Genomic DNA, 16,892 nt, shown 5'->3' with positions numbered 1-16,892 from the left:
AAGGCAGTTATTCTAGATAAACTGTGAAAAAGAGAAATCGTGGTACCACGTAAAGATAAGAAGGGTTACGTAACATTTTTTAACAGTCAGAGCGATATGGGAAATAAGTGCACAAAAAGTTCCCAAGATCCACCGTTGACCAAAGATGCAAAATATATGCAATTACAGCGTGCCGACAATGTTAGGTACTATACAAACTGGGTTAATAAATATGAATTTGATGGCAAATTAGAAAAATCCTCACTTATTAAACTTGTCAAATAGCTTAAAACCGATGTAAAAGGTCAGGTGGAAAAGCAATGTCAATTAGGCATTCTTCAAGCACACAGGTGGATTGAGGAAGCAAACCGTAGGGAACAAAAAAGTAATAATTCAAAAGCTTTGTTTCTAGACAAAGAAGACAATAATTTAGTAATAGCATCAGCCTCTCCGCCCCCTCCGCTTCCCTCACCAGAATATGAAGCGAGTGGACAAGCTGGTCCACCTCCACTATACCCATCTGTCTCCGTGAAGCCAAGACCGTATGTCAGAGATCCCATCGAGACTAGGTCTCGAATACGTAACTTAAGAGGGGATACTGAGTTATATCAAATGAACAAAAATTCACGAGCTATGAGTGAAGAAGAGATATGTCCACTCATAGAAGTACCAAATCCTCAGGCAGGACAGGAAGGGCAGGACCCGACTCTCCTAGTATATAGACCGTGGACACCAGAAGACATCCGGAAAGCCACAGAGAGAATTCCCAATCCAAAAGTTAATTTTAGAAAATTCCTAGAAGACTTACAGGGTATGAGGTTAAGTTATCATTTAAATGGAGAAGAAGTAGAAAAAGTAGTTAGACAAATCGTAGGTCCAGATTGGCACATGATCAGTGGCAACTGGAATCCCCGTGACGCAGAACACAGGCCACTCCCACACAGCAACGCAGAACTGGATAACAGAGTGAAAGGTCTAACAGACCGAATCTCTGAGAAATGGAAGCCTAGAGCAGACTGTACTTGCATTAATCAGTGCATCCAACAGGAAGGTGAAACTGCTGACAGATATTATGCTAGATTATTAGAGTGTTTTAATAACCATTGTGGAATGCAGGTACCTGAAGACCAAACACATGATTCCCCGTATGAGCAGCAGCTAAAGAATGCATTTTTGAAAGGCAGTATTTTGCCTATAAGCAGCTTTATTACAAAGCACATGGTAGACCATCGTACAAGTAGATTACAGTCACTACTTGAATATGCTAGACATGCCGAAAGGCATTTTAACAGTAAAAAGAAAAAGAAAGCCCAAGTATTTTCTGTAGAAGATGGAGCAGATGTTTATCTAGTACAGTCCGGGAAAAAGGGCAAGAAAAATGCCCAGGGAAACAATCTGATAAACGATCAGAGGAGTTTGAAGAGAGAAAAAAAGGGGTGAATGTTTCAAAGGCGGGAAAAAGGGACATTTAGCAAGGGATTGCAAGCAAAACAAGAAGGTAGCCATGGAAGATAAGGAGGGTGAAGACTGACTATATGATAGTCAAGAATCACTAGAAGGGAATAACCAAGAAAAGACAAATGCAAATGTGATAGAGGGAGTAGAGAATGTGATAGAAGAAATAGAGGAAGTGCAAGAAATTGCAGATAGTGAAGAAAGTGAAATTTTAGACTTAGCATTGTTGAGCCTAGAGCTCTATTTAGCAGACACGAAACCGGAAGTTACACTTCTGGTAGAGGGGAGGGAAGTTAAATTTCTGTGTGACTCAGAGGCATCACGGACCCTGATAAATCCTTCCAAACTACCAGAAAATTCAGAATCATTTGATTACATATTAGTGAAAGCAGCTAATGGACAGCTGTATCGGGAGCCACTCTCCCATAACATATCAATAACTGACCCTGTTTCAGGGATGACCCAGAAAAGCAAAATTGTTGTTTCTGCAAAATGCCCAGTAAACCTTTTGGGCAGAGATCTTATGCAGATATTTGGCATAGCAGTAGTTCCAACTATGCAGGGTATGGAAGCACAGTGACAAATGGATACTTTTATGGTGCGACCGGAGGGCGAAACATTTTATTGGCACAGCCAGGACTTGGTCACAGCTGGTCCAGGGGCAGTAACCGAAGAGCTGATGAATGTAGCCATCAGTAAGTCCCCCTCCCTTGACACTGATAAACAGCATTTGTTGCACTGTACACTGTATTATTGTAGCACACCAGGACCTGATAAGGAATATGAGCAAGAACTGTTTAAAAACCATGCAAACAGATTAGTATTACGTAATCTGTACTGGGACACAGAAGGGAACAGTGTAGTTAGCTGTTCATTGCCTCAGGAATTCTTTGCACTCTATAAATCTAATCGATTACCACATGTTAGCTTGACTAAGGACAAGAATGTTAAATGGGCAGACCTAGGAGAAAAAGTCACAAAGTGGGAAAAACAGACAGAGTTAGAATTGTTCAGAACAGGGAGTACAGAAGCAGAGGTTAAATTGGATAACACAGACACACCCAGCTGTACACTTGCAGTCTGGCGAGGACAGCTGATTAGCACTCTTACTAGAAGAGGAAGAAAATGCCTTACGGAAAATACCAGAAACTCCCTGGTCAACAGGGAAATCAGATGTAGGACTAATTCATACAGCAGGACCAGTTACTATTACGCCAAAATCAGCATTTAGACCACAGAAGAGACAGTATCCCTTAAGGAAAGATGCAGAAGTAGGAATCAAACCTATAATAGCAGCTTTACTTAAGGAAGGAGTACTGGTAGAATCTCCCGATTCACCATGTAACACACCGTTATTTCCTATCAGGAAAGCAAACGGAGAATGGCGTATGGTCCAAGATTTACAAGCTGTAAATGACTCAGTAATACCTAGAGCACCTACGGTGCCAGATCCACACACCCTATTGAATGCTTTGAAGCCTCAACAAAAGTAGTTTTCTGTGGTAGATATTAGCAATGCGTTCTTTTCGATACCGATACACCCTGACAGCCAACATTGGTTTGCATTCACATTTCAGGGGAAAAGGTATACATACACGTGACTACCACAGGGATATTGTGAAAGTCCAACAATATTCTCACAAGAGATGCAAGCAACTTGGCGGGATTTAGCCCACCAAGAGGCAGTCAGATTTTACTTTATGTAGATGACATCCTGCTGGCAGCCCCTACCCAGCAAGAATGCAGAGAAGATACCATAGCATTACTACAATTTCTAGCCACTCAAGGACATAAAGTAAACAAAAACAAGTTGCAGCTTTGGAGAAAGCAGGTTAAATACCTTGGATATGTAATATCCAAAGAAGGCAGAACATTAGATGAAGATAGGAAAATAGCAATTTTAGAAGCACCCAAACCGACTACCAAGAAGGAAATGATGTCCTTCCTGGGCACGACTAATTTCTGTCGGAGTTGGATTCCAAACTATGCCTTGGAGTCTGCTCCACTGACCAACTTGATATACAAGAAGCCTATGGCAGCACAAGATTTATTGCAATGGACACCAGAAGCAGAAACGGCTTTCTACAAACTAAAACAATTGATAGCATCCTCATTAGTTTTAGGATTACCAAACTATCATAAACGTTTTTTCCAAACTGTAGATTGTAAGCAAGGTTATATGACATCAGTGTTAACACAGCAACATGGGGACAAGCAACGCCCCATAGCTTACTATTCATCACAGCTGGACCCAGTGGCGCGATCCCTGCCCCACTGTGTACAAGCAGTAGTTGCAGCTGCAATGGCAGTACAGGCTTCAGCCTCAGTAGTGTTATTCCACCCTCTCACATTGAGAGTGCCTCATGCAGTTGTGATTATTTTACTGCAAGAAAAAGTGGCATATCTTTCTCCTGCTAGACATCTTTCCTGTATGACTATACTGTTGAGCCAACCTCATATGACAATTGAACGATGTACAACTTTGAATCCATCTACCTTGCTCCCGACCCCCTGTGGATGGCACACCACACAGCTGCCTGCAGGAGATTGAACAAAAGACACTGCCTAGAAAAGATCTAGTGGATGTTCCCTTGGATGATGCCGAGGTGACATATTACGTGGATGGCTCATGCAGAAGGGATCCTACAGGGCAGAACCTGGTGGGGTATGCAGTAGTTTCTGACACTGAGATTTTAGAAGCAAAGTCTTTACCACACAACTTATCTGCACAAGCAGCAGAATTGATTGCCTTGACAAGGGCATGTACCTTGGCAAAGGGTAAATGTGTGAACATTTTTACTGACAGCCAGTACGCTTTTTCTACTGTACATGTTTTTGCGCAACAGTGGAAGAATAGAGGAATGATAACATCTACTGGTAAACCAATTAATCATGCACAGTTTGTTTTAGATTTGTTAGAATCTATTCAGTTACCTCAGAAAGTAGCTATTTGTAAATGTGTAGCTCATACCAAGCAACAGGATAGGATTTCAAAAGGTAATTCGAGAGCTGATACAGCTGCAAAGCAGGCAGCTTCAACTTCAGAAATATTTCTTTTGAGTGAGGAATTACAACCTTCTGAGATTTTAGATTTAAAAATGTTAAAAACAATGCAGACACTTACTACGAAAGTAGAAAAACAGAAATGGATAAAACGAGGAGCAATTCTTGAGAAAGGGCTGTACATCTCCAAAGAAGGAAAACCGATATTGCCGTCTAATTTGTTTAGATATGCAGCTTTGTTGAGCCATGGGCAGTGCCATGTCTCAACAGGGGGATGGTACAGTTAGTGAATCGAGTGTTCACAGCATATGGATTTACAAACTACACAAAAAATTTTTGTGCGACATGCCATGTTTGTAACAAGCATCATGCACAAGGGGCGTTGAAGCCTAAGCAAGAGAGTTTCCCTGCACCACCATACCCGTTCCATACTATCTGTATGGATTTCATAGAACTGAACAAATGCAAAAATGAGAAGTATTGTCTTGTCATTATAGATATATTTTCCAAATGGGTGGAAGCTTTTCCGACCAAAAATCCAGATGCAGCTACTGTTGCAAAAGTCCTTGTTAAAGAAATTATTCCTAGATTTGGCATACCGGAAAAGATCTACAGTGACAATGGCACACACTTTGTAAATCAAACTATACAACAGTTGAGCCGATATTTCAGAATTTCCTTAAAGAACCATTGTGCATACCATCCACAATCCGCAGGACTAGTAGAAAGGCATAATGGGGTTTTGAAAAATAAACTTAGGAAGTTAATTAGTGAGACACAAAATAATTGGGTGTACTGCCTGCCTCTGGCATTGTTGAGCATGAGAACTGTTCCGAATGCAAAGGGGTTAACTCCTTTTGAAAGATTATTTGGGAGGGCATACTATATACCTCAGTGGAAACCTCTCATGCCTGCAGACCAGGAGGCTGACAGTTCACTCGCAGAATATATGAGATGACTTTTAAGTAATAAACAACTTTTGCAGTTAAATTCTGTTTTAGATAAAGAACAAACCAAATCATCGGAAGTAGCAGTAGTCCCAGGCACGTGGGTCTGGGTGAAAGTCATCAAGAGAAAAAATTGGACGACACCAAAGTGGGAAGGGCCATACCAAGTGCTACTGCCAACACCCACTGCAGTCAAGATCTCAGAGCGAGCGTCCTGGATTCATCTGACACACTGTAAATTGGTTAAAAACTTTGAACTGGACAAAAAACTTGTTACTGTTACACAAGAACAAAATGGCCAGATATGTAGCAAATAGAAATACAGAACAGCCTCAGAAGTATTGCATGATCATTCTGTTAACTATACTGATAACATTAATCTTTTTGCTGTGGCCTTTCCTTTTACCAGCCACACGAGCTGAACTGAATAAACGAGATACATTACTCATAAACTGGCATCCGAACTTTAACACTTACCAAGCAATTAAATATGTGTATGCTGAAACTTTTAATGTTTCAAATTGCTGGATTTGCACAGCTATACCAACAGCATATGGGGGATTGTTAATGACTGCTGTTCCCCTTAGGGGTCAGTGAGACCTGGGAAAATTTGATTTTTGATACTACGACTGTGAAATCACAAGACAAAATAGCATTGTACCTGCCTGTTACACAAAAAGGAATTGTATGTTTTTACAAAAATGATACTATTCAGGTGGGTTGGAGCAATTGTAATGTGACTGTTCCTTACAAATGTTATACCAAAGCTAATAATGCAGGTTATATTTGTGATACAAACTATGACTCATATCTTGAATCAATGCACAAAACGGTTGATGAAGTACAACATAATCCTGTTCTTTTTAAACAATTATCTATCATTGATAAGAAAATGTTTCATGCAGGGCAAGTATATATTAATACTAAAGTAGAGAATTGTTATTTTGTGTGTGGGAAAAAAGCATATAAATGGTTACCTGAGAATTGGTCCGGCAGTTGTTTTTTGGGTTACCTGGTTCCGGCCATACAACACACTGTAGTTTTGCCTCAGGGAAGAATTCGAAATGTCAGAGAGGTCACCAAGAAACCTGGAAATCCAATCAAGAGACCTGAGAATCCAATGGGACGAATTGAAGCAGGCTGGAGAAACCATAACTCCGTGAAAAACAAAGATAAACTGACACACATGGACTTGATTGACACTATTATATCGTGGGCAGGTATAGCCCCTGCATATGGTGCAGTGAAATCGATTTGGGAGCTGAGAAAACTGTCCAAACTTCTCGAAGTAATGAGTAATGCAACTTTTTCTGCTCTCGAATTCGTAACTGATGAACTGAACGCTATGAGAACTGTGGTGCTTCAAAACCGCAGGCTCTTGACTTCACCCTAGTGGCAAAAGGTGTTACGTGCGCTTTAATAAAAGAGGAGTGCTGTTTGTATATTCCTGACAACCAGCATGAGATAAACGACCATCTTCAGGTGATTCAGCAAGTGTCGGCCATGACCAAACCAGGCCCAAACCCACTGATGGATTTTTTCCAGAATTTGTTTGGGGGGTGGGGTAGCATCCTAATGAACATCCTGATTGCCATTTGTGTGGGATTACTTCTATTAGGAGTGTGTGTTTGTTGTGGTATTCCCTGCATGAAAAGATTAATTAAAGATTTTATAGACATGTCAGTTTCTGAGACTTTGTACCAAAGTACTGAAATTGAAGAACTGTTAAAAAGTGAAACACTAAGTTTAAACTGAATGACTCTCTTAACTGCAAATTCTGAACAGAAGAGGTTAGGAGAAGAAGCAAACTGTTTATGCATTTGAAAATAGAATAAAAAGTATTAACGGGGGAAATGTTAGAAAAATATGTATTAATGTATATGTTTAGTGCTTATTAGAAGCTAAAAGGGTTAACACATTTCATTCTATTTTATGTACAGCTTAGTTTTGTATGAAACTACAAGATGCTTTTCAAACTGCAATATGCTTTCTGAAACTGCAAGATGATCTCTGACCTAGTATTTGCTAGCACAGCAAAATTCATGTTTATGCCTTTTGGAAATTTACTGAGAAGCAGGTGATTATCTGCTAGGTTAGGAAAATAATGAATAGAACAATACTGTTTTCTGTAATGTTACTGAACTTGAACAATCAGCTCTGTTCATGTTATGAGAACATGCACAGCTGCAGAAAAGATAGATACAGTTGAACAAAGACTGCTTGAAGAAATGAACTATAATCTGTACTTGCTTTGTGCTCGAATTAGCCATAGTACCTTGAATGGTAACATTGCATAGTGAGAAGTTGTATCCGACCGGTGGTCATCAAGGCCATGTTGTTTTTCTTAGGAAGTTTTTTTTTGTAAACTTGATATGCCAGCAGAACATCATGGACAAACAGCTGCAATGAAATAATATTGAAAGAACTTGTGATTTATTACGTCAGCTTAGTAGGCAATGTCTTGTAAGAAATGTATAAGAATGGCTTCACTTCCTGATTCTAGTTAGACAAACTCTGTATTAGCACATTTTTGTCTCCTTGCTGCAAGATTAAAGTGCCTTAACCTGAACCTGCCGTGTGTTGATCTTTTTGAAGTTGTTTTTCCTTTGACAGTTATACAAGTGTTTTTTTCTAATTGTTTATTTTTATTAGTAACAAAATAACTCGTGATGGTGCAAAACATCTTGCAGAACTGCTAAAGAAGAATACAGCGATAGAAATTCTTGATCTGGCATCCAACAGAATTGAGGATGATGGAGCAGTTTATCTCAGTGAAGCAATTGCCCTACATAACAACAGACTTAAAGGGTAAGAACTGAACCAGGTTGTACTCACATTAGGTATAATCAAAGTATTATGCAACATTTCAGAATATGGACAGTGCAGATGAATGTATGCTGTTTTATTCCTAATTCTTTCCAAAATGCCATCAAGACTGATTAGTATTAATCACTTTTATAGTATCTATATATCTCATGTTTTTTTAAAATATGAAGTATTAAAATATGAATTGAATAGCATAGGCATTTACTAATATATTGCTGTTGGTACATGATATGCATATGAATAACATGTCTAATTTCTGTCTATGAAAGTAAATACCAGGCTATATGCATTTGTTAATTATGAAAGAAGAACTTGCTATCTATTCTTTTTAATATCCTATAGGTATGTACTTGTTAGAGACACACACATGCTGCAAAGCTGCTGGTTATTGCTTATTCATTAGTATATTTCTGACTGTAATGTTATAAATGTATTGCGTGGACCACTTGAGTTGAGAATATGTCTCTATATCGGGCATGTTCTCGGTTTGAATGTTTTATATTATCTATAATATGATACTGAGTAACCTCACTAAATTCAAAGAAGCCACAATAGAAATAAATATTTATTAAAAAATGGAGAATAGAAGGATGAAGAGAAAAAAGAAGGAAAATGGTCGGTGATCATATAAGGTTAAAAGGGTTGACAGTAATAAGTACCAAACAACTGTGTTATAGCATGTTTAAAGTTTACTTTGCTTGTTATATTTTCCAACCTTACAGTTATAACACTGTAGATAAATCCTGTAACATCATAAGGATTATGAGTTGCTATTTGACATATGACATATGTGGTATACTAGCAGTGAAATATGCCAGTGGCACTAATAATATATAGGAACTGCCTGGAAATATAGTCTTAAACTATATAATACCAATGCCAAAAACAAACTAATAACATTCATGCCACTAAAATATGATTTTTTGAATTAAATGAAAACTATAAGATTACTGATAAATGACAATAAAAGTGTAATATATTCATTGTTACGGACACTTCATGATTTAATTAAGTTGTAGTATAGTTAACTAATGCATATAATGCTTAACATTTTTTTTTTTAATATATAGACCATTACAAAAGTTTGATACCTATGCATGCCACTCACACTATAAGGGAGATAAACAGCAAGCATATTACTTTTAAGATGCATAACCGTTATTGCTATACAATAGATATATTAAAATAAGAGATTTTCATTTACAATTTAAACAAAGCCAAATAGTTAAGTATTAAATCTAGGTATAGTTGTCTTGCCTTAGTGTTTTATAAAATATTAATAATAGATAAAGACTGTATTTAAGTAATCTGCAAATACAAATACATGTATACTTAAAAGATATATAAGATACTTTTCATTATAAAACTACCATGTGGCGGGGCTGGGGGAGGATGCTGAAATGCAGATCTAGAGGGATTGCTTGAATGGTTAGATCATTCAAGGATGAGATGTTTTTTTCATGGAGGGGTTTGGTGGTTGTTTATCTTATGTTTTCAGTTATGATCTTGTAATGTACTTTTAGTGGGTGTCTATAATCTATTATAATACTGTTGGAAGAAGAAAGAACAAGTCATTCTCTTCATGTACACACATCTACACATTGTTACGAGTATATGAATATGGATAAAAGCAAAGCTAATATAAATCCAATTGCAAACTGTATATCTATTAATGTAAATGGTTTAAATAATAGCTGCAAAAGGGGAAGTCTTTACAGATATTTAAAGCTATGTGAAGCACAACTAGTATTTTTACAGGAAACACACCTTACACAGGATGACATAAATAAAATAAACAATAAAAATTATACAGTACTAGTAAGTTCCACCTACAGTCAAAAGCGAAGGGGAGTAGCAATTTTGTGGAAAAACATTACTTTAATGCCTAAAATCATAAACACGTTTCTTGATAACTCAGGAATGTTTTGTCTAGTGACAATATCTATCAGTCAAATGGTATATACATTAGTGAATATTTATTGGATACCAGGACTAGGAGTTAAAGTGGCCAAACAACACTTAGAAGACATTGTACAATATGCCAAAGGCAATTTAATTGTAGCTGGAGATTTCAATTGAATTATAAAAGAAACTGACACAAATACTAAAACTACACGTAAGAGATCACCTTTAACAAAGTTGTTATCTGAGTTTGTTGAAACTTTTAATATAGTTGACATAAATGAGTATGCTATCCCAGATTCACTTTTCTTTACACATTTTTCCCATAGACATAATACATACTCTAGAATAGATAGAGTGTACATAACAAAAGATTTAACCACTAAATTAAATAAAGACAAGACAATTTCATGTCCATTTTCGGACCATAACACCATAACATTTGAGATAGACTTGTGTTTCAAGAGAAGGATATCAGTAACAAGAATACCATCTTACATAACAAATCTCAAAGATTTTAAGGATTTTTATATTAAAGAGACACAAGCATTCTTAGATATGAATCTTACGAAAGATGTATCTGAAATATATATATGGGATGCACTGAAAGCATACCTATATGGAAGAGCAGTGGGATGGTATAAAAATAAACAAAAACAGTGGAATAAGGAATTAATGTAATTACAGTCAAAAGTGGATAATTTAAAGCTTGATATTCAAAATGGAAACACCAGCTTAATAAAAGAACTGGAAGATACTAATAAAAAATACTCAGCTACACCACAAAACAATGATCAACTTAGAAAAAAAATAAACTATGTTACTATTCAATGAACCCTATAAAACCAGCAAAGAATAGCAGATAGGACTAAAAAGATGATTAAAACAAATCAAGGAAATACATAATATAGAAACCAAAAAGAAAGTGTCTGATTTAGAAGGAATACTAAAAGTTTGTAGGCTATTCTTTCATAAACTTAATAATCAAAATGAGAAAATCGAAACACATTCACTATTGAAAGCTTTTCTTAAAAACAATGTTAAAGTTAGGTTATTAGAGGAGCAGGTACAAGTAATAGATAAGCAAATAACAATGACAGAACTTAAAGCTGAAGTAAATAAGCTAAAATTAAACAAAGCTCCAGGTATAGATAATATCACCCCAGAAATGTTTAAATTACTATCTAATGAGGCTTTGCTGTTGTTATTGAATGCCTTTACATCAGTTAAAAATGGTAAATACATCCCTCCTTCTTGGAAGTGCACATTAATATCACCAATTCTGAAACAAAGTAAAGATCCCAGTGAATGTTCATCATACAGACCCATTTCACTTCTTAATATAGATTATAAATTTTTTATGGCAATACATGCTGCTCGAATAAAACATTTACTACCATTTTTGATAGAGGAGGATCAAACAGGTTTTATAAAAGATAGGAACACTTATGACAACATCAAAAGAATTCTTTCCTTAATTGATTATATCAGTATCACAAAAAACAAAATGAATGTTATTAGTTTAGACATAAATAGTGCATTTGATTCAGTGAACTGGGATTATTTATGGTTAGTTTTAGAAGAATATAGCTTCTCAAACAACTTCACCTTGTTAATAAAATCATTATATGAAAAATCATTGGCTTATATAAAACTGGGATCTTGTCTGTCTAAATCTATTAAAATAACAAAGGGCACAAAACAAGGCTGCCCTCTTTCTCTGTTATTGTTTGCGCTAGTCATTGAACCCTTAGCAAATAATATATGTATGGATAAAAATATTGAAGGAATACAATTAGACAACAGCCTAGAGCTTAAAATTCAACTTTTTACTGATGATAGTTTAATTACCTTAAAGAATAATAATAGCTCTTTAAAAGCATTATGGGACTCAATTCAAAACTTTCAAAACTTTTCAAGTCTTAAATTTAATGAGAACAAAACAAATGTATTGCTTATAAATACTAATAAAAAAGATCTAAATAAAAAATACCATAAATATATCCCCACCGATAATACAATTAAATACTTGGGAATTATAATAACTAACAACCTAGATACTACAACTGAAATAAATTATAAAGAGACCTTAAATAATATTAAAAATCTAATACAAAGATGGAATACATTTTTCTTTTCAATGGAAGAAAGGCTCTATATAATTTAAATGATCATATTTCCAAAAATTCTTTGTTATACAAGCTTGTTCTTTGCCACCAGCTAAATCGCACCTAAAACAATTAAATGATTTAATGGTAAGATTCCTATGGTATCCAAAAAAACCAAGGATAGCTATGAAATATCATCTAGATGATTGGGATATGGGTGGCATAGGTTTACCAGACATAGAAGTATATTTGCATTCGTCTGTTATTAAAACAATATCATTATGGCTAAATACAAAATATACATCAAAATGGAAGCTAGTTCATGAGAGAATCTGGTTAAAATCAGGATTTGTAGTAGCAAATAAGTATACCGATTTCATACCAAACAATTTTCTATGGCTGATGAAGGAATATGTGATGATACATAAGTATAAAAATATAAGTTCCAGATACATTACTTATACATTAAAATTTTTCCAGAATCTTATTAATAGCAATCCTGATATTAAAGCATGGTCATTTTTAGTATATCCAGTAGCGTACACACAAGGTAATATAATAACATTTGATATAGAAATAGTCAACATGCTTAAAAAAAAAAGGGATTAATATATTGGCATCAATTGGTAAACTCTGGAAAACTTCTGACAATAGACCAAATTAAATTGAAATTAAATATGGAAAATAGTTCATGGCTACATGTACAAGAATTAAGACAGTATATATTAAGCAAACAAGAAACAATGCAACCATCAATAAGACAGAATGTTTCTAATCTTATAGAACATCTAATATTACTAATGAATCAACCCATTACTGGAAAGGGATACTTATCATCTATTTATAAAACAAACAAAAAAATAAAAACTTATAATAATGACAAAATATGGAATTATTATAGATCAATTAATGGACATGTGCCAAATGACAGAGACAAAAATTAATTCTTCTCTCTCCAAAGCAGACATCACTTTCATTACATTGCAGACTCTTTACATGACAATTCATACACAGATCTTACGTAACCTCTCATAAAATGGAACTTATGTTTAAGAAAAATATTGGCTGCTGGAGATGTGATTTATCAATAAAAGCAGACTGGCAACATATGTTCTACAAATGCCATTTGATTAAACCACATTGGGATAAAATAAATTATTTTCTGCAAATGGTATTCAATGACAAATTCCAGATTTCCAAATCTATTATTTTGTTTAATGCACCTGTACCTGACTGTGTACCAAGAACAAAATATGTAATCTTGTGGACTCTCCTTCCTAGCCATTGCAAGGAAGAACATTACATCAAACTGGAAATCCAAAGCTTCTCCAACTTTTAAGCATTTCATGAATATGGTGTCAGCAGTATCACAATTGGAAATGAACACTATTAAAGGAAAAACTGAAAGAACTACATCATTATATATAGCATGGCAAAAAGTAACTGAAATACTGGAGAGTAATGACTGTAGCAGATTATAATCGGGAAACAATTGTATATAAAGTCAATTATATGCCAACAATAGACTCCCTTGTAAATACTTTATTTTGGTTTTAATGTTTTATATATATTTAGAGGTTTTAGCCTACATTTTTAAATAATTTGTAAATACTTCACTGTCATAAATAACCTGCATTCATGTTTTCTTATTTTTGGAAATGAATAAAAATATTTACAAAAAAAAAAAAAAAAAGATTGAGTAGTAGATAAGATCACTTTTCACTGATGTTATTTTATGACTAGTTTTCCTTATGACGAATTGAAATCTTCAGTAGAACACCACGGCTATAGTTGTAGATTGCTGATAAAACTTCCACAAATTACCACGTTTTGGCAATGTAAAAGACTTTAATAATACATTAAAAAATAAAAGCAGGAAAATGAATAGCAACAATAAGCGCTTTCAGCTAAAAATAGCCTTCATCAAATTGTAGAGCATATCCTGCAAAAACAAAATTTAAAAAGATAACATCCAATCAAAAATGAACTTTAACCAGATTCAACCAGTAGTGCTTCATTACCTGATGGCTAAAAATAAACAAATCAAAAACATAAATGTCATCGCACCCTCTGCCCTTAACTAATGGGGGTACTGCCAGTCATAGACTGCTCTCAAAAATATAACCCAATAGTATTTTTAGGGCAGGTCTAAACGACTGACAAAAATGTAATCTTGTAATCCAGGAACAGCCTATCCTTTAATTTTCCTATGGGGGGAAATGCCAATCATTAATTGGTTAACAGAGAGAGTAGGGGGGAGCAATCACTAGCTCCGATCTGTATACATCTTCAGGTACAATTACACTAAAAGCCTACTTTTTCTTTTCAGGCTTCAATAACAAAAATAAAACACAACTAAATATCAATAGCGAACAATTAAAAGTTCTAAACAACTTCAAAATAATAGATAGCAAATATTCCAGCTTTGCGAGTCACACTGGTAGATCGTGATCGAAGAGCTTATAACCAGAAACATTGGACATCTAATGTCATGAAAAAAGCAGAGGACACCTCAGAAATGTACTAAATTTGTGGTGGTTATCAATCATAAAAAGTAATGAGCCCATCTGATCCATAGGGAAATCAAAGGATGGGCAGTTCCTGTATTTATTTCATTTATAGAAACCCCCTGGTAAGTACTGTCATTGTAAAGGAGATGAAACATTACTGATAAATAATCAATGCTGTTCATAATTACCACCTCCCCCACTCTTGTTCAGTTTTATTACAAGAATGTTTCTGACTTTCGCTATATTGTACAGAATTTCCCTTTCCTCATAGGTTAAATTGTAACTCCTGTGTTAAAAATGCAGTTCTATCAGCAAAAAGCAGTTTTAAATTACAGTTTCTGGTGAGTAACTTCAACTGTATAGCAGCTGGAACTATGTCAAGATTAAAATTAGGTTTATGAATGTAAATTTGCCTATGTGACAAGTGATAATTCAATAAAGGTGTCTGGAAAAAAAAAGAAAATTATTTTCTAGAAATAGATGCACAGGACTCGGACCAAGTAACATCAGACAAGTTAAAAACTTTAAAAGTGTCAAAAACATTACTGTCCATCAACAAATCGCATCCATATTTGCATGCATTTAACGTCCCCTCCCTGTGCCTCGAGTTTGAGAATATCTGTTTGCCTTGGGGTTTTGAAACAGTCCTTGAGCCATGATTGAAGTCCTGTAAATGATTTGCTAATCTCTCAGACTGTCTAACGTGAGGTTGATCTAAAAAACACCCTTCCTCATTAACATTGTCATTCATTTCATTAATGGAGTCCAAATTGTCCCTTTAAGGTAAGTCTCTATTACTCCTTCCTTGCCGCAGAACTGGAAAAGTCTTCCCAAGCTCATAGTCAGTTATGTCTCTTTCTAACTTGAGAACTTTACGTGTTTTATTTTTAACAGTGTTAGCATCAGCCATGGAAAAAATTTCTAAATAGTGATATTTAATATTAGCAAAAGAAAAATCCTTCCTGATATTCTCATTGGCAGTCCTCATCTCATTATCTAAAACAGAAATTTTACACTAGTTTTCTTTGATAAGCATTCTAAGTAATGAAATATCTGTGCCATTGTATAATTTCACGATATCCAGGTAAAAAGCTGAGTTTTGAGTTCCACACCATTGGGGCACTTCCAAGCCCGTAGCCCCTTCAGTACAACATTATGCTGAATACATTCAGAAAAATAAGAGTTTTCTAGCTGTAGATTTCTATTGTTAAAAGATTTCTTTTCAGAATCTGTCATCAGGGTTTTTAAGGAGAGATCACCCTGCTTGTTGTTGACAGAGAAAGAAAGGCTATTAGAACGCAACTCAGCATCAAAGTCAATGTCTGAAACATTGTTGGGCCTTGATTGGCTATTCACCTTAGAAGCTGGATTTGAACATCCATTCACAACAACCTGCACATAAGTCTGCAACAATTGTGAAAACATGCCCTGACTAAAATTGATATCCTGACCCTGCAAATGACGGGAACGGGGGTTTTGTTCAACTGGAGACACAGAACTGATGTATTTAGAGACTTGTTGAAGCATCATCACGTGATCTCCATGCAGATTCATACTGACATTGAAACAATGGTGATCTGAAGAACGAGGTGAGGTACAATACCAAAACCAGTAACCAAAACCAAACAAAAGCAAACACAAACACTTGAAAAACCACCACTGACATACTCTAGTCCCGATTAAACTTTTATTAATAAACAACTAAGAAATACTCTGCGCTTTCATCTTTAACAGTGAAAGACTTCATCAGAGTAACAGTCATCTGAAGTCTGAAACATTTGAAAGTCTATCAACCAGTGAAACAACGAGGGTCAATAATTGAATAATTACATTATTAAAAAGTTCCTAGTAGAAAACACACTCCTAGAAAAATAAACAAATAATTTATAATATATATATATATATATATATATATATATATATATATATATATATATATGGATTAACTTTATAAGCTCGAAATTCTGAAATCTTGAATTACAAAATCTTGAGGCCATATAGTAGTAAATCCAAATACCCGAAACCACACAATCATGAAGCCCTAAATCCCGAAACCGCGAAATTCAAACTCCCAAGACTTTCAAACACCATTACAACACACACGCACACAACTAAACAAGCACACACACCTACCCCTATTATATGCAGGGGAGAAAAAAAAC

At 35.2% G+C, this 16,892-nt stretch overlaps 1 protein-coding gene across 2 annotated transcripts in view; it reads left to right on the top strand.

The window, feature by feature from the left end:
• Positions 1 to 16,892, top strand: part of LRRC34 (leucine rich repeat containing 34) — a 958,875-nt gene that overhangs the window by 653,814 nt on the left and 288,169 nt on the right. For both annotated transcript variants that reach the window (XM_044070081.1, XM_044070080.1), the window contains one exon: positions 8,037 to 8,192. In XM_044070081.1, the coding sequence (XP_043926016.1) occupies positions 8,037 to 8,192 (156 nt within the window). The remainder of the gene's footprint in view (positions 1 to 8,036; positions 8,193 to 16,892) is intronic.

The sequence above is a fragment of the Protopterus annectens genome, chromosome 4.part1 (assembly GCF_019279795.1).
Source record: "Protopterus annectens isolate FY-2018-M chromosome 4.part1, PAN1.0, whole genome shotgun sequence".
Taxonomy (NCBI): Eukaryota; Metazoa; Chordata; order Ceratodontiformes; family Protopteridae; genus Protopterus; species Protopterus annectens.
The sequence above is the reverse complement of the archived record's forward strand: the minus strand, read 5'-3'. Positions and strand labels throughout refer to the sequence as shown.